Genomic DNA, 25,369 nt, shown 5'->3' on the forward strand with positions numbered 1-25,369 from the left:
CATCTATAAGAAGTAGCAGCTATGGGTGAATGTGTTAGTCTAAGGGTGTGTACACACGGTGAGATCCTTGCTATGCCCGATTTTCACTTTCCATTTCCCTTGAACTCTCTGGAGCCCAGCACCACCGATTTTGACTAACTTTTCTTGAGATATGGACTATGTGTGCTTACGATTTTGGCTTATGTGAGATTTTGGCTAATGTGAGATGTCATTGACATGTGAGATGAACTAGATAGTACACCGATCTAGCAAGGATTGACTTGCCTGCACAGTCTATCTTTTCTTGCGATGCCGACCTGGCGGGACCGCACATCGGGATTGCAAGGTGACTTTCACCTTGCGATCTGCACTAACTTTTAGTACCTAAACTACTTTTCACGAAGTGTTCTAATAATGGTGCCCCACGCCAACACTGGGGGGGGGGGGGGGGGCAAACCCTTTAACTTGTACTGTACTTACAATTTAGTGGTCCTTTTAAAATTGTGTAAATGTGTTTTATCTTCTATGTGTAACTCCTTTGTCCTGTCCTTTGCAGCATCGACAAAATTTCAAAGGTCACTTCTCCCGTACTGATAATCCATGGAACTGAAGACGAAGTGATTGATTTCTCCCACGGCCTGGCAATGTATGAGCGCTGCCCGCGAGCTGTAGAGCCTCTCTGGGTGGAAGGAGCAGGGCACAATGACATAGAGCTGTATGCGCAGTATCTAGAGAGACTAAAGCAGTTCATATCGCATGAGCTGCCCAATTCCTGAGAGCTTCCTCTGGTCTTACCTCACTTACTGTGAACAGCAGAAACAACGCGTCTCAGAAGACATGTCCACTATGGTGCTGGGAAATCTCTTAACATTGCCCGAAAATACCCTCACTGGGGTTGGATTACGCAGATCAAGCATCCGGTGGCAAATGTCTGTTTTTGGGGGGAAGGGTTTTGTTATTTTTAATTGTTAATGTGCTGTCAGCTGCTGTAACTTAATCTCAACTTGTTTATTAGGGGCGTCCAAGAGGATCGGGAGCCTCTGTTTTTCTAGAGCACAGTTTATATTATGGAACATGTTTACACAACATTCATTTGAAGGACCTCATTCTACTGCTGGTTAATCCCATTATAACAGCTGTGGGTCAACTGGATCTATTTGGAGCTGATGTAGAATTTTATTTGGTAATCTGTATATTCTACTTCAACTGAAATTTGTTTTTTTTAATGAATTAAGAGGAATTTTACTTGTTTGGTAAATGTATAATGTATTGTGATGGAACATTCTCTTAATAATTTGTAATTCCCCCATAGGGCTTACATGATGACGCTATTTATCCACAAGAAATGATCATGTATGACAGTGAAATGGATAGAGGTCATTGGTACATTAATCATCTATCTCCGAAAATATTCTGAATGCCACTCTTGATCTTCGTGTAGCAAAGTGTAATATTAAAATAAAATTTCAATGTGAAACTGTAGTACTAGGAAAATGCTGCAACACCCTAGACCCTATTTCTCTCTAGACGTTATTCCATAAGGCATTCCATTTAGGCATTTTTTCATTTATTTTTTTAGTCCTTTTCAACACTACGCTCTTATAATTTTGTGTTGCTTATTTTTTTTTTTTGTCATTGGATATTGAAAGATAACTGGCCCATTTTTTTTAAACAACTTAAAGGGTTTGTTAGATTTTTATCCGTAAAGTGTTTTTTTGCTAGTAAAAGATTTTTATAATGATTTCTGGGAGAATAAAAAAGATCTGTAAACATTTATGAAGAAAACAATTTTACGTCAGTTTATAGTATTTTTTTCCCTCTTTTTCACACTGGAAAGGCACAAACTATATACTTGGGTAACACTACATGTTTGGGTCTGTAAATGAAGTCCCTGGAGGGGAGTTTGGAGGCATGGTTCATTATCCCTGTGGCTGAACAGGCGAACATCCCTTTTCCATGGTCACAGAGGACACTGTCTGTACAGTGCCTCTGGCATTAATGGGGATTATATATATATGCCTGACATATACTGTGAGTCTAGGATTTGTTTTATAAAATGAACAGAATATGCTCTGATTTGTTTCTTGTTGCTTGAGGACAGTACTATGGTGGTGTTGGAATAAAGAATGCATGGAAAGGTAATTCCGGGACTGCTTGTGTCTTTCTTTATGTAGATCTAGTTGAGTAAAGTATTAAGGGGCAGATTTACTAACGAGGGATATTCTTGTGATCACTTCTTACTAATCTTAAATGGTGCTCCAACCAGCTTCTAAACTGTCATGTGTTAAAAATGACAATCTGATTGGTTGGAGCACCATTTAAGATTAGTAACAAGTGATAAGAATATACCTTATGGTTAATGGGTCTATTCATGAAGCAATGAAAGGTGCGGAGAAGTGAGCCAGTCGAGACTTTGCCCATGGCAACCAATCAGCTGCTACGTATAATTTTATAGAATGCACTTTATAAATGTTACGTCAAAGATGATTGGTTGCATTGGCTCACTTCTCCACTCTTTTCACTGCTTCATGAACAGACCCCTAAATCTTTCCCCAGCTACAGGTATGAACTATATGTAGAGGTCATCTTTCTAATCCCTCAGTACAGAAAAAATATCTTGTACCTATTCAAAGATTATATTATCCTTTATTTATATGGCGCCACAAGGGATCCGCAGCGCCCATTACACAGTACATAATCAAATGAGCAAACAAGAAAACAGCACTTACAGTTCAAGACAATATACGACAAGTATGGAAAACCAGGGGTCAGGTGCCATCAAAGGGAGTATGGAGTATAAGACCATGTAAGTACGAAAAGGAAAGTCACACACTGAAAGAAGGCCCTGCTCTTGCGAGTTTACAATCTAAAAGGTGACAAATCGGGGTAACACAGCAGGGGTAGACAGTGAGCATAGGCAAGAGGGTTAGGAGGAGAGTTAGCTGGGTTTGTTGAAGAAGTGGGTCTTGAGAGCCCTTTGAGGTTTTGTAGAGAGGTGGAGAGCCGGATGGCGAGAGGTAGAGAATTCCAGAGATAGGGAGCAGCACGTGAGAAATCTTGTAGGTAGGAGTGGAAGGAGGTAATCAGTTGGCAGGAGAGACTGCGTGCATTAGCAGAACAAAGAGGATGGGTGGGAATGTAAAGAGAGAGAATGTCAGAGATTTAATAGGGAGAAGAGTGGGTGAGGGCTTTGTAGGTTAGTGTGAGAAGCTTGTATTGGATTAATTATCATTAACTGCTACTTAACATGAACTTTGGACTTCTGAGCATACTGTCTTTGTAGATCAATGCACATCGAAATGTCTGTTTCATACACCCAGATTGTCTGATACCACAAAAAGTGAACTATACAATACAAAAACTTATAACTGTAAAAACTCACTTTTGCTGTACACAAACTGCTTAATGGTAACTTCAAACCAGTGAGTCTACAGACTCCATATAGAAGAAGGTGTCCTCACCTGCCGAATCGCATGTTCTGTTACGTCATGTAGACGGCCGGGTGCTTGTGCTTCATTTACCGGGTGAAGAGATGGCATCAGGATGCACTATAGGAAGAAGGTAGAGAGATGCTTTGGGTATGTACCACCTGCCCAAACATTGTTGCAGACCAAGTACACCCCTTCATAGCAATGGTATTCCCTGATGGCAGCAGCCTCTCGCAGATCTATAATGTGCCCTGACGCACTGCAAAACCAGCAATGGTTTGAGGAACATGACCGAGTTCAGGTTGTTGACTTGGCCACCAAATATTCCAGATCTCAATCAGATAGGTATCTCTGGGATGTGCTAGAAAAACAAGTTTCAGCCATGGAGGCCCCATCTCGCAATTTACAGGACTTAAAGCATAGGTCTGCAAACTCGGTCCTCATTACCGCACACGGTGCATGTTTTGCAGGTCTCCTCACAGAATCACAAGTGAAATAATTAACTCCACCTGCGGACCTTTTAAAATGTCTGTGAGTAGTTAATACACCTGTGCACCTGCTGGGGTACCTGCAAAACATGCACTGTGTGGGGTAATAGGACAGAGTTTGCAGACCTATGACTTAAAAGATCTGCTGCTGATATCTTTCTGCCAGACACCACAGGCCACCTTCAGAGGTCCTGAGTCAATGCCTCCATGGGGCATAGCAATTTTGGTGGGCTCATACACAATATTAGGCAGGTGATTCTAATGTTATGGATAATGGGTATATATGTATGTTTATGCATACACATTTGAATTCACTTTCAGTAGTGAACCAAAACAAAAAAACACAAACATTTTGGCTATTTTGCTTATTTTATTTGCCGTTTGATGGTTTTAAGTGAGTTTTACTGTGAAGATAAATCGTCAGTGCCGTAACTAAACATTTTAGCGCTGTGTGCAAGAAACCGCATCGACCCGCCCCCACCCCCATACAAAATAGGGCCAGTGCACATGCTGTAGGCGCTTTACAAAAATATAAGGGCGTGGTCACAAAATACCAATTAATATTACGCTGTAGAGTAGTCTCCATTATTAAAATTACGCCGCACAGTAGTGTCACCAGGTAGAGCCCCTGTCGCACATTGTGGCAGATAGAGTTCCCCTTTTTAGACATTACGCCAGGCAGAGTCCCCCTTTTTAGACATTACGCCAAGCAGAGTCCCCCTTTTTAGACATTACGGTAGGCAGAGTCCCCTTTTTAGACATTACGGCCGGCAGAGTCCCCCTTTTTACGAGAGACTTATACTTTAACTGTGACCACCTGGCAGACCTCTCCTGTCTTCCTTCCCGCCCTACGAGGACCTGCAGCGCTGCCCGGCTACCTATGTGAGAAGAGGTAGTTGGGCAATGCGCTGTAGCTGAGTGGTAGTGTTGGCCAGGTGGACCCCACAGTGCAGCGGCAGCGTGACCAGGCACCACAGGCGCACACCTAGTGACGGTCCTGTAAATCGGTATCCGGTCGACATTGCAAATGTTGACACATGAAAAAGTCAACATGAGGTTTTTTTTAAAAGTTTTCAGAGTTTACGATCCTTGTGGACTACGATTGTGAATAGTAACCTGCGCCGAGCGCCACGGTAGTGGAGCGAAACACCTTGCCTGAAGCATGGCGAGTGAAGTGTGCCAACATAACAAAAAAAAAACTCATGTCGACTGTTTTCCATGTCTACCTTTTCTTTGTTGTCCTAAAGACCATGTCCAGGTGTCACTGTCGACCTACTTAGGTTAAGCCAATAATTCGCACACCGATAAATTAGTGATGTTCCTACTGGACCATATCCAGCTCATAAGTAGGCTTTGATAGGGGTGAGGGAACTATCATCAGCAAAGGGGTTAATACTGAAAGATATTCCTAGAGAAACAAATACAAGCTCCAGTTTTTCAGATGTTCTTTTATTTACCACTAACAATACTTTTTCTAATACAGCACCCAACGTGTCCCGTTTACTTCTTCAAGTCAGTAGTACTGATGGGAATCTGACTGTTTAACCCAGTGTTTCCCTACTCCAGTCTTCAAGGACGCCATAACAGAGCATGTTTTTTTTTATACCTCCTAGTTGGTGCACAGGTGTATTCATTACTGGCTGGTACATTATAGAAGATCCACAGGTGGAGCTGATTATATAAATTGTAGTGCTGTAGAAATCAGTAAAACTTGCACTAAAGACCTGAGATGGAAACCACTGGCTTATAGTGTGCATATTCCTTTCTGGCTGCCATAGACATGTACTAATTGTTTGAAATGCCTTTTTGGTGAATGAGGTATTTGATGAATCTTCAGCTCAAACAGCAGTTGAGGTCAGCAGACTGAATTCCCTGACAGTGGGGTATATTCAGTTGATGTCGGATCCTTTCCGACGGAAAGGATCCGACATCTCAGTATTCAATGAGCGGATTTGTCGTATTTGGCTGTTCCCGATAATGCCAATCCGACTTTATCTTACATCCTAGAGGTTGCTGGGGTCCACATTATTACCATGGGGTATAGACTGGTCCACTAGGAACCACTGGCACTTTAAGAGTTTGAGAATGTGGGCTGGCTCTTCCCTCTTTGCCCCTCCTACCAGACTCCGTTTAGAAAATGTGCCCGGAGGAGCCGGTCACAGCTATGGGAGCTCCATAGGAGTTCTTTTAGTTTGTTTTTTTGTTTTCTCTGACGTCCTAGTGGATGCTGGGAACTCTGTAAGGACCATGGGGAATAGCGGCTCCGCAGGAGACTGGGCACAACTAAAGAAAGCTTTAGGACTACCTGGTGTGCACTGGCTCCTCCCTCTATGACCCTCCTCCAGACCTCAGTTAGAATTTTGTGCCCGGCTGAGCTGGATGCACACTAGGGGCTCTCCTGAGCTCTTAGAAAAAGAAAGTTTATTTTAGGTTTTTTATTTTCAGTGAGATCTGCTGGCAACAGACTCACTGCTACAAGGGACTAAGGGGAGAGAAGCGAACCTACCTGCTTGCAGCTAGCTTGGGCTTCTAGGCTACTGGACACCATTAGCTCCAGAGGGATCGAACACAGGCCCAGCCTCGGTCGTCCGGTCCCGGAGCCGCGCCGCCGTCCCCCTTACAGAGCCAGAAGCAAGAAGAGGGTCCTGGAAATCGGCGGCAGAAGACTTCGGTCTTCATCAAGGTAGCGCACAGTACTGCAGCTGTGCGCCATTGCTTCCCATGCACACCTCACACTCCGGTCACTGATGGGTGCAGGGCGCTGGGGGCGCCCTGGGCTGCAATATTGAGTACCTTGGCTGGCAAATAACACATAATATAGTCATAGAGACTATATATGTGTAAAATACCCCTGCCAGATATACATAGAAAAAAGCGGGAGAAGTCTGCCGAAAAAGGGGCGGGGTTATCTCCCTCAGCACACTGGCGCCATTTTCCCTCACAGCTCCGCTGGAAGGATCGCTCCCAGGCTCTCCCCTGCAGTTTCCAGACTACATAGGGTAAAAAAGAGAGGGGGGGGCACTAAATTTAGGCGCAATATTGTGTATACAAGCTGCTATTGGGAAAAATCACTCAGTTATAGTGTTAATCCCTGTGTTATATAGCGCTGTTGGCGTGTGCTGGCATACTCTCTCTCTGTCTCCCCAAAGGGCTTTGTGGGGTCCTGTCCTCAGTCAGAGCATTCCCTGTGTGTGTGCGGTGTGTCGGTACGGCTGTGTCGACATGTTTGATGAGGCTTATGTGGAGGCGGAGCAGGTGCCGATAAATGTGATGTCACCCCCTGCGGGGTCGACACCTCAGTGGATGGTTATGTGGAAGGAATTACGCGACAGTGTCGACTCCTTACATAAAAGGTTTGACGACATAGCAGATGTGGGACAGCCGGCTTCTCAGCCTGTGCCTGCCCAGACGTCTCTAAAGCCATCAGGGGCTCTAAAACGCCCGCTACCTCAGATGGCAGACACAGATGTCGACACGGATACTGACTCCAGTGTCGACGATGATGAGACTAGTGTACATTCCAATAGAGCCACCCGTTACATGATTACGGCAATGAAAAATGTGTTGCATATTTCTGATATTACCCCAGGTACCACAAAAAAGGGTATTATGTTTGGGGAGAAAAAACTACCAGTGGTTTTTCCCCCATCTGATAAATTAAATGAAGTGTGTGAAGAAGTGTGGGCTTCCCCCGATAACAAACTGGTAATTTCTAAAAAGTTACTAATGGCGTACCCTTTCCCGCCAGAGGACAGGTCACGTTGGGAGACATCCCCTAGGGTGGATAAAGCGCTCACACGTCTGTCAAAAAAGGTGGCACTACCGTCTCCGGACACGGCCGCCCTAAAGGAGCCTGCAGATAGAAAGCAGGAGGCTATCCTGAAGTCTGTATATACACACTCAGGTATTATACTGAGACCGGCTATTGCTTCAGCATGGATGTGCAGTGCTGCAGCTGCGTGGTCAGATTCCCTGTCGGAAAACATTGATACCCTAGACAGGGACACTATATTGCTAACCGTAGAGCATATTAAAGACGCTGTCTTGTACATGAGAGATGCACAGAGGGATATTTGCCGTCTGGCATCTAAAATAAACGCAATGTCCATTTCTGCCAGGAGAGGATTGTGGGCTCGGCAGTGGACAGGAGATGCAGATTCTAAAAGGCACATGGAAGTATTGCCTTACAAGGGTGAGGAGTTGTTTGGGGATGGTCTCTCGGACCTCGTTTCCACAGCGACAGCTGGGAAGTCAGCATTTTTACCCCATGTTCCCTCACAGCCAAAGAAAGCACCGTATTATCAGGTACAGTCCTTTCGGCCCCAGAAAGGCAAGCGGGTTAGAGGCGCGTCCTTTCTGCCCAGAGGCAGAGGTAGAGGGAAAAAGCTGCAACATACAGCCAGTTCCCAGGAACAAAAGTCCTCCCCCGCTTCCTCTAAGTCCACCGCATGACGCTGGGGCTCCACAGGCGGAGCCAGGTACGGTGGGGGCCCGTCTCAAGAACTTCAGCGACCAGTGGGCTCGCTCACGGGTGGATTCCTGGATTCTACAAGTAGTATCTCAGGGGTACAAGCTGGAATTCGAGACGTCTCCCCCTCGCCGTTTCCTCAAATCTGCCTTGCCGACAGCTCCCCCGGACAGGGAGGCAGTGCTGTAGGCGATTCACAAGCTGTATTCTCAGCAGGTGATAATCAACAAGGACGGGGTTACTATTCCACAATGTTTGTGGTACCGAAACCGGACGGTTCGGTGTGACCCATTTTAAATTTAAAATCCTTGAACACTTATATAAGAAGGTTCAAGTTCAAGATGGAATCGCTCAGGGCGGTGATTGCAAGCCTGGACGAGGGGGATTCCATGGTATCACTGGACATCAAGGATGCTTACCTGCATGTCCCCATTTACCCTCCTCACCAGGAGTACCTCAGATTTGTGGTACAGGACTGTCATTACCAATTCCAGACGTTGCCGTTTGGTCTGTCCACGGCACCGAGGGTATTTACCAAGGTAATGGCCGAAATGATGATACTCCTTCGGAGAAAGGGAGTTTTAATTATCCCGTACTTGGACGATCTCCTTATAAAGGCGAGGTCCAGGGAACAGTTGTTGATCGGTGTAACACTAGCTCGGGAAGTGCTACAACAGCACGGCTGGATCCTGAATATTCCAAAGTCGCAGCTGGTTCCTACAACGCGTCTACTGTTCCTGGGGATGGTTCTGGACACAGAACAGAAAAAAGTATTTCTCCCGGAGGAGAAGGCCAAGGAGTTGTCATCTCTAGTCTGAGACCTCCTAAAACCAAAACAGGTGTCGGTGCACCACTGCACGCGAGTCCTGGGAAAGATGGTGGCTTCTTACGAAGCAATTCCATTCGGAAGGTTCCATGCAAGGATCTTTCAGTGGGATCTGTTGGACAAGTGGTCCGGATCGCATCTTCAGATGCATCGGCTGATAACCCTGTCTCCAAGGACCAGGGTGTCGCTGTTGTGGTGGCTGCAGAGTGCTCATCTTCTAGAGGGCCGCAGATTCGGCATACAGGACTGGGTCCTGGTGACCACGGATGCCAGCCTTCGAGGTTGGGGGGCAGTCACACAGGGAAGAAACTTCCAGGGACTATGGACAAGTCAGGAGACTTCCCTACACATAAATATTCTGGAACAAAGGGCCATTTACAATGCCCTAAGTCAGGCAAGACCCCTGCTTCAACACCAGCCGGTGCTGATCCAGTCTGACAACATCACGGCAGTCGCCCATGTAATCCGACAGGGCGGCACAAGAAGCAGGATGGCAATGGCAGAAGCCACAAGGATTCTCCGATGGGCGGAAAATCTTGTGTTAGCACTGTCAGCAGTGTTCATTCCCGGAGTGGACAACTGGGAAGCAGACTTTCTCAGCAGACACGACCTCCACCCGGGAGAGTGGGGACTTCATCCAGAAGTCTTCCAAATGATTGTACACCGGTGGGAAAGGCCACAGGTGGACATGATGGCGTCCCGCCTCAACAAAAAGCTAAAAAGATATTGCGCCAGGTCAAGGGAACCTCAGGCGATAGCTGTGGACGCTCTGGTAACACCGTGGGTGTACCGGTCGGTGTATGTGTTCCCTCCTCTGCCTCTCATACCCAAGGTACTGAGACTAATAAGAAGGAGAGGAGTAAGAACTATACTCATTGTTCCGGATTGACCAAGAAGAGCTTGGTACCCAGAACTTCAAGAAATGATCTCAGAGGACCCATGGCCTCTGCCGCTCAGACAGGACCTGCTGCAGCAGGGGCCCTGTCTGTTCCAAGACTTACCGCGGCTGCGTTTGACGGCATGGCGGTTGAACGCCGGATCCTGAAGGAAAAGGGCATTCCGGAGGAAGTTATCCCTACGCTTATTAAAGCTAGGAAAGAAGTGACCGCAAACCATTATCACCGCATATGGCGGAAATATGTTGCGTGGTGTGAGGCCAGGAAGGCCCCAACGGAGGAATTTCAGCTAGGTCGATTTCTGCACTACCTACAGTCAGGGGTGACTATGGGCCTAAAATTGGGTTCCATTAAGGTCCAGATTTCGGCTCTATCGATTTTCTTCCAAAAAGAACTGGCTTCACTACCTGAAGTTCAGACATTTTGTTAAGGGAGTGCTGCATATTCAGCCCCCTTTTGTGCCCCCAGTGGCACCTTGGGATCTCAACGTGGTGTTGGATTTCCTAAAGTCGCATTGGTTTGATCCACTTAAAACCGTGGAACTAAAATATCTCACGTGGAAAGTGGTCATGCTGTTGGCCTTGGCTTCGGCCAGACGTGTGTCAGAATTGGCGGCTTTGTCTTGTAAAAGCCCTTATCTGATTTTCCATATGGATAGGGCGGAATTGAGGACTCGTCCCCAATTTCTCCCGAAGGTGGTTTCAGCGTTTCATTTGAACCAGCCTATTGTGGTGCCTGCGGCTACTCGTGACTTGGAGGATTCCAAGTTGCTGGACGTAGTCCGGGCCCTAAAAATCTATGTTTCCAGGACAGCTGGAGTCAGAAAGACTGACTCGCTATTTATCCTGCATGCGCCCAACAAGTTGGGTGCGCCTGCTTCAAAGCAGACTATTGCTCGCTGGATCTGTAGCACAATTCAACTTGCACATTCTGCGGCTAGACTGCCGCATCCTAAATCTGTAAAAGCCCATTCCACGAGGAAGGTGGGCTCTTCTTGGGCGGCTGCCCGAGGGGTCTCGGCTTTACAACTTTGCCGAGCAGCTACTTGGTCGGGGTCAAACACGTTTGCTAAATTCTACAAGTTTGATACCCTGGCTGAGGAGGACCTAGAGTTCGCTCATTTGGTGCTGCAGAGTCATCCGCACTCTCCCGCCCGTTTGGGAGCTTTGGTATAATCCCCATGGTCCTTACGGAGTTCCCAGCATCCACTAGGACGTCAGAGAAAATAAGAATTTACTCACCGGTAATTCTATTTCTTGTAGTCCGTAGTGGATGCTGGGCGCCCATCCCAAGTGCGGATTGTCTGCAATACTTGTATATAGTTATTGTTTAACTAAAGGGTTATTGTTGAGCCATCTGTTGAGAGGCTCAGTTATATTTCATACTGTTAACTGGGTATAGTATCACGAGTTATACGGTGTGATTGGTGTGGCTGGTATGAGTCTTACCCGGGATTCAAAATCCTTTCCTTATTGTGTCAGCTCTTCCTGGCACAGTATCCTAACTGAGGTCTGGAGGAGGGTCATAGAGGGAGGAGCCAGTGCACACCAGGTAGTCCTAAAGCTTTCTTTAGTTGTGCCCAGTCTCCTGCGGAGCCGCTATTCCCCATGGTCCTTACGGAGTTCCCAGCATCCACTACGGACTACGAGAAATAGATTTACCGGTGAGTAAAATCTTATTTTTGTAGTGTTTAGGCACAGGGAGGCATGATTGAGGCCATTAGAGATGTGTTAAACATTAATGACATTACACCTGAGCAGGTTGAGGAGGCTTACTTCACTGATAATAAGAGCCCCGCTAACCTTTCCCGCGTCTAAAGAATTAAACGCTATTATTTGAAAAATCCTGGGAAAACCCGGAGAAAAAAAAAGTCCAGATCCTAAAAAGAGTTCTGGCTGCTTTTCCCTTCCCTGAGAAAGATAGGAAAAAATGGGAAAATCCACCAATTGTTGACGCATCTGTCTTCAGACTGTCTAAAAAGGTGTTTTTACCTGTCCCTGGTTCTACCGCGTTGAAAGAACCAGCTGATCGTCAGATTGACACTATGCTCAAATCCATATACACTGCTTCAGGAGTGGCCTTAAGGCCCACTTAAGGTGGTCAGGTACATTACTAGAGGATTTGGATGTAATGGATAGAAGTGACATTGAATTGTTTTTACGTAACATACAGGATTCTGCAGGGTTCATGGTGGAATCCATGAAAGACCTGGGTACGCTGACTGCACGTATATCCTCCATGTCGGTATCCGCTCGCAGGGGACTCTGGCTACGCCAATGGTCTGCAGATGCGGAATCCAGGAGAAGTGTGGAGAACCTACCCTACACAGGTCAGGCTCTATTTGGGGAAGTGTTGTATGCGTGGATTTCCATGGCAACCGCAGGTAAGTCACCTTTCCTTCCCTCTGCTGCTTCTCCTACGAAGAAACCGTTTTCTTCAGCTGTGCAGCAGTTCTTTCGGACTGCTAAAACAAAAAAGCCCAAGCCTTCTACCACTTTCTTTAGAGGTGGTCGGGCAAAATCCAAAAAGCCTGCACCCGCAGGTTCCCAGGACCAGAGACCTGCTTCTGGTTCCTCAAAATCCTCAGCATGACGGTGGACCTCAAAGCCTGGAGGACGGTCTAGTGCGTGCGAGACTCAGACGTTTCAGCCACGTCTGGGTGTCATCCGGCCTGGATCCCTGGGTACAGGATATTGTGTCACAGGGGTAAAGACTGGCGTTTCAAGAACTCCCGCCTCACCAATTCTTCAAATCAAGCTTGCCAGCGTTGCTAACAGACAGAGCTATCCTACAGGAAGCCATCCTAAAATTGGAAAAATCACAGGTCATTGTCCCAGTTCCACCTCATATGCAAAACAAGGGTTATAATTCAAACCTTTTCGTGGTACCGAAACCGGATGTTCGTCAGACCAATTTTGAACTTGAAATCGTTGAACCCTTACCTGAGGGTGTTCAAATTCAAAATGGAGTCTCAGAGCAGTGCTTTCATGTCTGGAGGAGGGAGAATTTCTGGTTTCCCTGGATATCAAGGATGCGTACCTTCACATTCTGATTTGGCCGCCTCACCAGGCTTATCTCAGATTTGCACTGTTGGACAATCAATATCAATTCCAGGTACTACCATTCGGCCTCTCCACAGCACCGAGGGTGTTCACCAAGGCGATGGCAGAGATTATGGTTCTCCTCCGCAAACAGGGGGTGAACATAATCCCATATCTGGACGACCTGCTGATAAAGGCATCGTCCAGGGAGAGGTTGTTGCAGTCCATTGTTCTCACGACTCATCTGCTTAGGGAACACGGTTGGATCCTGAATTTTTCCAAAATCACATTTGGAGCTGACCAGGAGGTTTTATTTTCTGGGAATGATTCTCGACACAGAAGTGCAGAGGGTGTTTCTTCCAGAGGAGAAAGTGTTGGTGATACAAACAATGGTCCGGGATGTCTTGAAACCAGCCCGGGTTTTCGGTTCATCAGTGCATTCACCTTCTGGGGAAGATGGTGGCCTCTTTGAGGCTCTACAGTACGGAAGGTTTCATGCTCGGCCCTTCCAACTGGATTTCCTGGACAAGTGGTCAGGATCTCATCTACACATGCACCAGAGAATACGTCTGTCGCCAAAATCCAGGATTTCACTCCTCTGGTGGCTACAACTACCTCACCTTCTGGAGGGCTGCAGGTTCGGGATTCAGGAGTGGATCCTTCTAACCACGGATGCAAGTCTCCGGGGCTGGGGCGCAGTCACTCAGGGGGAAACCTTCCAAGGAAGGTGGTCAAGCCTGGAATCCAGCCTACCAATAAACATTCGGGAACTAAGAGCCGTCTACAACGGTCTTCTCCAAGCGGCCCATCTTCTGCAAGATCAAGCCATTCAAGTGCAGTCAGACAATGTAACGACAGTGGCTTTCATAAACCGACAGGGCGGGAAACGAAGAGCAGAGCTGCAATGTCAGAGGTACCAAGAATCATCCTCTGGGCAGAAAAACACGCATTGGCGCTGTCGGCAATCTTCATTCCGGAAGTATATAACTGGGAAGCGGACTTCCTCTGCAGACACGGTCTCCATCCAGGAGAGTGGGGACTCCATCCGGAGGTGTTCACAGAGGTAACAGATCTTTGGGGTGTACCTCAAATAGACATGATGGCCTCTCGTCTCAACAAGAAGCTTCAGCGGTATTGTTCCAGGTCGAGGGACCCACAAGCAGTGGCGGTGGATGCCCTAGTGACTCAGTGGGTGTTCCACTTCCACTCTCATTCCAAGAGTTTTAAAACTCATAAGGAGAACAAGAGTTCAGGCGTTCCTCATTGCTCCAGACTGGCCAAGAAGGGCTTAGTACGCTGATCTTCTGGATCTACTGCTAGAAGAGCCGAGGCCTCTTCCTCTTTGGGAGGACCTGCTGCAGCAGGGGCCATTCGCTTATCAAGACTTACTGCGGCTATGTTTGATGGCATGGAGGTTGAACGGCAGATATTAGATTGGAAGGGCATTCCGAACAAGGTTATTCCTACCTTGAATACAGGCTAGGAAAGGAGTAATGTCTAAACATTACCATCGTATATGGGAAAAATATGTATCTTGGTGTGAGTCCAAGAAGTTTCCTACGGTGGAGTTTCAACTGGGACGGTTTCTCCTCTTCCTGCACACAGGTGTGGATATGGGCCTGAGGTTGGGATCCGTAAAGGTCCAGATTTCGTCCCTATCCATTTTCTTCCAGAAATACTTGGCTTCCCTCCCGGAGGTTCGGACCTTTTTGAAATGGGTTCTGCACATCCAGCCTCCCTTTGTGCCGCCTATGGCACCATGGGATCTTACCGTGTTGCTGCAGTTTCTCCAAACAGACTGGTTCGAGCCTCTACAGGAGGTTGGGGTCAAATTTCTCACATGGAAGACAGTCACTTTGTTAGCCTTAGTTTCTGCTAGACGTGTGTCGGAGCTGGGGGCTTTGTCTTGTACGAGCCCCTACTTGATCTTCTATGAAGATAGAGCTGAGCTCCAGACACGTCAGCAGTTCCTTCTGAAGGTTGTTTTGGCATTTCATATCAACTAACCTATTGTGGTGCCAGTTGCTACTGACTCCTCAATTTCACCAAAGTCCTTGGATGTTGTAAGGGCTCTGTAAATCTATGTGTAGAGGACTACTCGTCACAGAAAATCGGACTCTCTGTTTGTCCTGTATGATCCCAAGAAACTTGGGTGTCCTGCTTCTAAGCAGACGATCTCTCGCTGGATCAGGTTCACTATCCAGCATGCGTATTCTACGGCAGGATTGCCGTGTCCTACGTCTGTTAAGGCCCACTCTACTCGTAAGGTGGGTTCTTCCTGGGCGGATGCCCGGGGTGTCTCGGCTTTAAAGCTTTGCCGAGCGGCTACTTGGTCGGGGTCGAACACGTTTGCAAAGTTCTACAAGTTCGATACCTTGGCCGCTAAGGACCTGAAGTTTGGTCAATCAGCGCTGCAGGAGCCTCCGTGCTCTCCCTCCCGTTCTGGGAGCTTTGGTACATCCCCATGGTACTAATGTGGACCTCAGCATCCTCTAGGACGTAAGAGAAATATACGTTATGGTAAGAACTTACCGTTGATAACAGTATTTCTCCTATGTCCACAGGTTTCCACAGGATAACATTGGGATATGATGGAGCGACAGCGGATTGGCACCAAACGATCACAAGCTATCAGTGCTCCCAGGATGCAACGGGCTCGTCCATATATCCCTGACCACTGGCTCAGGCCAATCAGTTGTATTCCAAAGCATTTAGGCAGGAGCATTATGTAGAACCCCATTCAGGCGAGAAGAACACACATGCACACCCTTCCATGCAAGATGGAAGAGTTTAGTGAGTATAAAGATTCTCAAATCAGGTGCGTCAGGGTGGGATCCCTGTGGAAACCTGTGGACATAGGACAAATACCGTTATCAACGGTAAGTTGTTACCATAACGTATATTTCTCTGGCAGAGTCCACAGGATAACATTGGGACTTCCCAAAGCAATTTTTAGTGGTGGGGACGCTCCTGATTAGATAGGAGAACCTTATGCCCGAATTCAGCATTATGAGAGGCAAAGGTATCCAAGGCATAATGGCTATTGAATGTGTTATTGGAAGACCATGTGGCTGCCTTATATATCTGTTCTGCTGAAGCACAATGTTGTGCTGCCCATGAAAGACCTACCTTACGTGTAGAATGAGCAGAGACATTAGCCGGAACAGGGAGATCAGCTCGAGAATATGCTTCTGAAATAGTCATTTGAAGCCATCTTGCCAGCGTCTATTTAGTAGCAGGCCATCCCCTCTTGCGAAATCCGTAGAGGATGAAGAGAGAATCTGTCTTTCTGATGGCACTGGTATGATCCACGTAGATCCTTAATGGCCGAACTATGTCCAGCGACGCATCTCCCGAGGAAAATACCATTCCTGAAAAACTGGGACTACAATTTCTTCATTAAGGTGGAATCTAGACCCCACCTTAGGAAGATACCCAGACCTAGTTCTGAGAACTACTTTTATCTGGATAAACATCAGACAAGGAGATTAACATGACAGTGCTCCTAAATCTGACATTCTTCTAGCTGATGCCATAGTCAGCAGAAAGAGAACTTTAGCTGTCAACCATTTCAATTACCCCTTTATTTAGTCGTTCAAACAGAGCAACTTGAAGGGTTTTGAGGACTAGACTTAATCCCCAGGCACTGTAGTAGGAACAAAGGGAGGTTGAATGCGCAGCATTCCCTGGAAAAAAGTGTGCACATCCTGCAATTTGGCAATTTTTCTTTCGGAACCATACAGTCAATGCTGACACTTTCCTTCTCAAGGAAGCCACCCTTATCCATTCCTGCCTGAAGGAATGCTAGAACCTTGGAAACTCTGAAAGATTTCAGGTCCATACTTCTTCTTTTGCACCAATGAATATAGGCTTGCTATATTTGGTGATAAATACGAGCCAAGGAAGTTTCCCTTGCTCTGAGCATCTGTGAGTATCCTCTGGACTTCAGGATATAGACTTCAAGAGCCACGCCGTCAAGACAGTCGATCCAGATATCTGTGATAACAAGGGCCCTGCATTAGTAGATCTGGGCGTAGAGGAAACAGAAATGGCATTCGACATTTTCTGCGGATCTGTGTACCAATGCCTTCTGAACCAAACAGGAACTATTAGAATCCCGGCCTCCTTGTTGTATTTTCCTCACTATCCGGGGTAGCGGGATGATTTGAGAAAACAGAGAAATTAAATTCCCATTAAAAAGACGTCCACAAAGATCACTCCCTGTTCCTGACCCGATTATGGGCTCTTTGTTGTTCAGATGGGACTCTATGAGTTCTATCTCTGGCCAACCCCACTTCTCTACCTGAGTCTGAAGCGACTTTAGGGTGCAAAACCCATTCGCTTACGTGAATGGCGTGTCGCCTGAGCAATCTGCTCTTCAGTTTAGGACTCCCGGAACAAACACTGTGGACAAGGCTGGAAGATGGAGTTCTGCGCACTTTAGTATGTGACATACCTTGCTGTTTAGCTGCGTGTTCCTCTCTGAAGGTTGAGGTACGCTATTGCCATTTCCTTGTCCTTGTGGATCTGAACCGGTTTTCCTTCAGGAGTGTCCCGTGCATGAAACAGGACCCAGTATATTGCCCGAAGTGCTAACAGGTTTATTAGCAGGCAACTTTCTTCTGTAGCCCATAGTCCCCTTAATCATAATCCTCCGGACAATGGCCCCCACAGCCCTGAAGACTGGCATTTGTTGTCAGGATCTCCCAACCTGATATCCAAAAGGGTGTCCTCTGGTCTAGATGGAATGTCTGTAGCCCCCAGGTTACTGACTTTCTTACCTTTTCTGCCAGTACCACGTACTTGTTTGTGTTATACGGACAGCACCTGATGTTCCCAGGTGGTCTCCCATCCAAGTACCTACCAGGCCACAGAATGCTTAGCTTGCAAGACCTACACCCCCTGGTATTCACAGGTGGTCTCTTATCGGAGAATTTAACCAGGCACAACTCTGCTTAACTTGCAACATCAAATGACATTGGGCATATCCAGTGTGATGCGGCTGTAGATGGAAACAGATGCTGGAGAGATCTTAAGTGGAATTGTGCCACTCCACCATGTCTATTCACCATCAAACCCATCATTCGCATTGCTGCGTGAATTGATATTGTTTGACTGTGTAACAACTCCTGAGTCCTTAACTGAACCTTGGATATCTTTTTCCGAGGTAACTATTTTCTGCATACTTGAATTCAGTACAGCCCCACCGTGAGTCATCCGTTGTTACGGAACCAGAGATGAGTTTGCCAATTTATGAACCACCCGTGCCTCTGCAGACAAGTTATTGTGTGTTGTAGATGGCACAGAAACCTTTCCTGTATTTGTGCCAGGATAAAAATGTGGTCAAGGTATGGCAATTTTCTTATCCCCTGCTAGCGGAGATAAACTGCCATAATCATTTTGGTAAATACTCTGGGGTTGTGGCTAACCCAAAGGTTAAGGCCTAAAACTGAAATGTTGCTGAAGGATAGTAACCCTGAGATAACACTGATGGACAGTGCTATAGGAGCCTGAAGGTAAGATTCCTGACTTATCCAGGAATACGATGTATTCTACTGGCTCCCCACCAAACTATGGAGTGCCATGTCTCCGTGTGAACCATGGTACCCAAATCTATCTGTTTAGACTTTTTGAGATTGAGAATGGGGCAAAGGAACCTTTTTTTGACCCAGGTTGGAGTAAACCCCCGCATAGTGCATGGGTTACCGGAATGACTATTCCTAACCAAAGCAATTTCTGAACTGCTTCATGCAAATCCCTTGCCTACGCCTCTACCCGAGACGGGCTGAAACAGAAGAAAATTCGAGGAGGATGCTTCTAGAAGGGAAAGCATAACCTAGAGATACCGCTTCTTGCACCCAGGCATCTGTTTGTAGACTACTACCAGATCTGTGCAAACTGAAGAAGTCGGCCCCCTTCTGGTTTGGAAACTGGCCCTCTTGGGGCTGTTATGTTCCTTTATGACCGACCAGGCCGAAACCGGACCCCTAGGTTTGGGGTTATATGTGGAAGGCCTTCTTGGAGTCTGTTTCTGACTCCAGAATAACTGTTAACTCCTTCCCAAACAGAAACTTCCAGCCAAGGCAAAGTTTCCAGAACCTTCTTTGATTCTGAATAAGCTTTCCATGTATGTAAGCCAAACTGCTCTACGAGCAGCTATTGCTATTGCTGATGCCCTAGAACATTAGTGTCCATATGAGCTATATGGGATTCTTGCTCCCTTGCAGGCGCTGAAACCTGTCTTCCAGTACCTCAGCCCAATGTACCTACAGCATCTGGTATTGCAAGGTGGTCTCCCCTCCAAGAACTAACTAGGCCCAACACTGCTTAGCTTCCAAGATCTAGTGAGATTGGGCCTATCCAGTGTGGTGTGGCCGTAGATTGCAAGGTGAAGTCATGGCTGGCCTTGTGACTGCCCCAGACAAAGACAATATGTTTTTTCTTTAAACCATTCCTCTTTTGACGGCAGAGGCCATATAGATTTTTGCACTATCAATTACATGCATATCTATTTTGGGAGGCACTTCCCTATTTTAAACAGTCCCCAGCTGGAAAAAGATATTAGAATCCCATTTATCGGGAATTCTATTTTATTGGGTGTAACCCAATCCTTTTTCCTGAATTCTGCCCTCGTGAGGAGGCCCTTTTTTGGGATGTTTTAAAACAGGTGCCTTATTTTTTAACCCAAGCTCTTCTGCCTCTATTGACAGACTAGCATTTTCTGCTCTCATTTATTCAGCTTATTAATTTAGCTTATACTTTTTACCTGTTCTTCGTATGCTGAAGTAGAGTATATAGAGCTTTCATCATCTGATGAATATCATGTGTAGCCTGTGAAGTCGATGATTTATTTACATTCGGTTCATCAGCTTGTCTTATTGGAGAAGCTGTTGGGGATATCTGTAGTTAGTGAGCTGCATGTATGGGTTAATAGTGCTCCCTATTTGTAAGAATTAACTTCTCAGCTAAACTGGACAAGGTCTGTGCAAAACATCGCCCTAATGGGTCTATCTATACCTGATGTAGATCAGGGATGTATTATGCTAAACAGCAACCATTTTACACATAAACCATCCTGTACCATAGAGGATAATACAGTTTTTGTAAAACAACAAGATATGAGTGTTGGTGTTACTGTAAATGTACCCTCGTCACCTTTGCCGCTCTTACACATGATAAATAATCAGCACTTTCACTGTGTACTACACAATTTGTGACTGTAACCACTTTTTTTCCTAAAGTGATATCAATGTGACCCTCCCATGCACCTGCATTGAAGATCAGAAGATCAACCGACAATCATTTATATTAAGTCAGCAATCACACTAGCAGTCAGTCACATGTTATATATTAGTCATATGAGCATATTATCAACTACAAACACATTTCAAAGTATGTAGGAGTACATATTGCTGAATTCTGTTCTCTACAGATCTTTAACGTATTCAGACGCATTGCGAAGAAAACCACAGCAATGTACACCGACTCATAAGCAATAGGCACTAAAATTAACTATTCATACTGACAAAAAGTAGATAGAAATTTAGTGCTGTATAACCCGTACTCAGTAGAGTGGGATACAGGGAGACTCACCCCACTTCCAGGATCGATCAATACGTTAGCGAACGCTGAGTGGATCCAGACACTACTAGTGTACCCTGCCGCTCCGGGAACTCCTAGTGAACACAGACGCACTGTGCAAGCAGACGCACCGGTCATTCTCTCCTCGCGGTAGCGCTTAGTGTACACAGAAGCAGCGGCCTATGCTGCGACCGAGACCCCTTGTGGTAACTTCTGAAACGGAAGTGAGGCAATCAGTTCATGGCGGGAGACCGGCGGAAACTGGTCATGAACTGGGGGGGAGGGGCGACCAGGAGAGCTTCTAACTCCCCACGCTGACATCAACCCTAGGGATCGCAGCCTCATCCTAATCCTGGTGTTTATGATCCCTAAAGCCTAGCACTGGAGCACCCGAGGTAGCGGTGCGCCAGCTATTGTTTGGTAGTCTCCTCCCAATACAGTGCGGCTGTGTGCGTTATTCTGCTTCTAGTGGAACCGATGCCTTACTTCCTCCCCATGCTCCGGCCACAGCCTGGTAACGTCTGCTGGACCTGCTAGTTATATCCGACACAGACGCCCGTCGAGACAGCACTTGTACCGTGGGTAAGCATTGTTGCGACCCGGCGGAGAGTTGTTGGAGCGACTTTCCAATATGCGTATAAGACGTTGTTAGGAAAGATCTCTCAGAAAACGTAGTAAGACTATAAAAATAAAATAAAAAAGCTCAGGGCTGCCAAACACAGCAGCCCTGTGACCATGGTCCGGCTCCTGCCGCACCAAACAAAAAAATGATTTGCCCGAGCCAGTGGGCGGGGATATATGGTCGAGCCCGTTACATCCTGGGAGGACTGAAAGCTTGTGATCGTTTGGTGCCAATCCGCTGTCGCTCCATCATATCCCAATGTTATCCTGTGGATAACCTGTGGACCCTGCCGGAGAAAATAGGATTTTAATTACCTACCGATAAATTATTTTCTCTTAGTCCGTAGAGGATGATGGGCGCCCGCCCAGCGCTTTGTGATCCTACAGTGATTACTTTGTTCAGTACTGCTTAGTTCTTGGTTTAGTAATATTGGTGGTCATTCCGAGTTGTTCGCTCGTTGCCGATTTTCGCTATGCTGCGATTTGTTGCTAAATGCGCATGGCACGCAGGGCACATGCGCTTAGTTATTTAACTAAAAACTTAGTAGATTTGCTGGTGTTCGTGCAACGCTTTTCAGTCGCACTGCTGATCGGTGAGTGATTGACAAGAAAGGGGCGTTTCTGGGTGGTAACTGAGCGTTTTCCGGGAGTGTGCTAAAAAACGCAGGCGTGTCAGGGAAAACGCGGGAGTGTCTGGCCGAACGCAGGGCGTGTTTGTGACGTCAAACCAGGAACTAAACGGACCGAGCTGATCGCAATCTAGGAGTAGGTCTGGAGCTACTCAGAAACTGCAAGAAAATATTTAGTAGCAATTCTGCTACTCTTTCGTTCGCTATTCTGCTAAGCTAAGATACACTCCCAGAGGGCGGCGGCCTAGCCTTTGCAATGCTGCTAAAAGCAGCTAGCGAGCGAACAATTCGGAATGACCACCATTGTTCAGCCGTTGCTGATGTTTCAAGCTAGTTAGCTTGGTTTGCCTGGTATGTGTGAGCTTGTGTGAATCTCGCCACTATCTCTGTAAAATCCTTCTCTCGAAGTTGTCCGTCTCCTCGGGCACAGTTTCTATACTGAGTCTGGTAGGAGGGGCATAGAGGGAGGAGCCAACACACACCCTCAAACTCTTAAAGTGCCAGTGGCTCCTAGTGGACCCGTCTATACCCCATGGTACTAATGTGGACCCCAGCATCCTCTACGGACTATAAGAAAAGGATTTACCGGTAGGTAATTAAAATCCAGTTGGATTGACATTGTCGCAAACAAGGCTAAAGCCTGTCGGATTTTCCCACGCTTCCGACAAAACACGTGGATCCGCGGCTATTCCGCCGATCCGTGTGTTTTCCGACAGCAGGGGGATTGAATAGGTCGGAACAATTTCCGACCTAAAAACAATTGGAAACTGCCATCTTTCTGACAAGATGGCAGTTCAGACTACGATTTAAATACCCCTCATAGTGATATAACAAAATGGGTAAGTGTCACTTGTGTATGACCTTACTCATATCTGCCTTGAAAACTAGGGGTGGCAGTCAAGGATTGCTAGAAATTATTATTTATAGTGAACATGGAAGTAATACTAATGAGTTCATGTTGGTGAACAGTTATTAGAATGTAACCCCTAGTCCAGGGGTTCCCAAATACGGTCTTCAAGGCCGTGCTGTTACTGTGAGATAATGAACTGAGCAATTACCTTTTATGTTTTATTATTTGTTTTATATGTATCATCCCACAGTCTTTTAAATAAATTACGACATATTTTTTATTGTTACGTTGGCTCTCTCTACTGTTACTAATATTTATTTCTGAAATCCAGCGCAGCCATCTCTCTTTTTCTTGAGCACAGATGACTAGTACTTCAGTTAAGCATCTGTGCTAAAGCATGGATATCACTAAATTCTGGATTGTTGATGTGCCTTGAGGACCAAGGTTGGTAAATACTGCCCTAGTCTTTCATGAAATGAGGGCTTAAAATCAACCAATAAAAATAATAAAAATTAGGCAGGTGGGTTGGTGGCCGTTACTGTGGTGCCTGTTGGCCCTCACCCCTAAATCTGTCCCTGCTGATTGGTCCACCTGTTCACATCCTGCTCAGTTAGCATTCTACAGACCTTTGACCAAGGCTGTGCGAACCATAGTCCATTAGAAAAGTGTTATGTGTAGAACTACAGGGCAGGGTGTTCCCCCACTTTCAGCAAGATTACTTTTTCTTTTTTGTAAAACAGCATTGATAATGCTTTACTAAGAATGAGAATAGAATGTAGTGCTTATTTTGAGTTGATTCTCACTTTTATTGCCTAACATATATGTGTACTTTCAGTGTGGTTTTTGCATAAGATTTTCAGAAGTTCTCCATGAGGTAATATAAATCCAGCAGGAGACCATATGTAATAAAAAAATAAGTTTAGTTTCTCCTTCGAATAGATTACTACAGCCTCAGCAAATAGCCAGGAGATATCCCAGAGATGAGCGACCCAAGAAATTCCTGGTAACAGTGCAATAAATTGCAGATTACACAGCCTCCATGGGTATACTAAATACAGATGACAGGTTTACTCCTGAATGTGGGAAGGGGCTTGCTGCTGGAAGCAATCTGTGTTAAACGGGAGCTAGGTGTTACTCATAGGACATACAGATCAGCAGTAGCAATATCTTCTTTGCATTATTCTTATCATTTTTATAGCCAAAACTCTGGAGTAAACAGTCTCTGGCCTATAAGGCAGTGCTTCCCCTGCCTATATTTTCCCCATATTTCTGATACTCACCAAATTTCCAGGTGTTTATAGTACTGCTGCACCTGTGTATAATGCCCAGATGTACCCTTTGGCTCATATGTTGCATGTAATCAGGCTCTGGTGTTAGTCAGTGGCTCCTGAGCCATTTAGCTCACTACACGTCCCTGTAATACTGATATACGTAACTTGTTTGTCACTTTCAGCAATGTTTGATGTAGGGCACCCAAATGGTAATAAACTCTACTGTGCAATCAAAAACCCAGATTTTTTTCCTCTTTCTGTTCTCACAGCTTGGACGTCTGATAATACAGCCAGTTTGGTCACCAGCCAACCCAGAGGGTACAGAAGAACCGAATCACCAACATCTTGCTCACATTTAGCTATTCTGTCTGCAGATTAATTGCCCACAGATTTTTAGTATGGCTGTCAGGCCTAATGACCACAGCTCAGCATTTCAGTTATATGCAGTGCATTGCGATTAGTATAATGTAAAACCTGGTAAAATAAACTGGAGTGTGGTAGCCATTTTGTAGGTTTAATTATACTTCTTATCAATCCACGGGAATTAATTACATAAGTGAGGCACAATGTATATTTTACAGTGGATTATTAGGATATTAATAGTTCTCATTTTGATACAGGAAACAATGGCCTTTGTGCAGGTCATAGAATACTGTGATCACATTTAATATCTGCACAAACTACTGTACAATACACCTATGTGTCTATGTACTAAGCTGTGGAGAGTGATTAGGTATCAAGCAACCTGCTCCTGTTATTTTTCAAACATTTTTCAGCCTGTAACATGGCATTTAGGAGCGGATACTTTAGCTCTACTTTACCTCTCTCCAAGGCTTAGTACATATGCCCCTAAGTCATCTGTGCACAAGTACTGTATGGCTATCCTTACAACCAGTACTGTTAGTTTGCCTTGAGGAACGTGGTTGGGAACCTCTGACCCTGTACATATGCTCTCAAACTCGGTCCTCAGGACGCCAAACAGTTAATGTTTTCCAGGTCTCCTCACAGATGTGGAGATGTACTAAGCCTTGGAGAGTGATAAAGTGCAGATAGATAAACTACCAGCTAATCAGCTCCTAACTGCCATGTTGCTTGCTGTGTTTGAAAAATGGCAGCTAGGAGCTGGTTGTTTGATAATTTATCTCTCTCCACTTTACCAATCTGCAAGACTTAGTACCTCTGACCCAGAATCACAAGGGACATAGGGGCAGATGTATTAAGCCTGGAGCAGTGATAAAGCAGTAATAAGTGCAAGGTGAGAATGCACCAGCCAGTCAGCTTCTAACTGTCC

General features: G+C 45.9%; 1 protein-coding gene and 1 pseudogene across 2 annotated transcripts in view; one reads left to right on the forward strand and one right to left on the reverse strand.

The window, feature by feature from the left end:
- Positions 1-2,121, forward strand: part of ABHD17C (abhydrolase domain containing 17C, depalmitoylase) — a 67,204-nt gene extending 65,083 nt beyond the window's left edge. For both annotated transcript variants that reach the window (XM_063925810.1, XM_063925811.1), the window contains exon 3: positions 536-2,121. In XM_063925810.1, coding sequence (XP_063781880.1) covers positions 536-755 — 220 coding nt within the window. In that variant the 3' untranslated portion in view covers positions 756-2,121. The remainder of the gene's footprint in view (positions 1-535) is intronic.
- Positions 2,122-19,389: 17,268 nt separating this feature from the next.
- Positions 19,390-19,508, reverse strand: LOC134937726 (5S ribosomal RNA; annotated as a pseudogene).
- Positions 19,509-25,369: the final 5,861 nt, after the last annotated feature.

This window comes from Pseudophryne corroboree, chromosome 6 (genome assembly GCF_028390025.1).
Source record: "Pseudophryne corroboree isolate aPseCor3 chromosome 6, aPseCor3.hap2, whole genome shotgun sequence".
Taxonomy (NCBI): Eukaryota; Metazoa; Chordata; class Amphibia; order Anura; family Myobatrachidae; genus Pseudophryne; species Pseudophryne corroboree.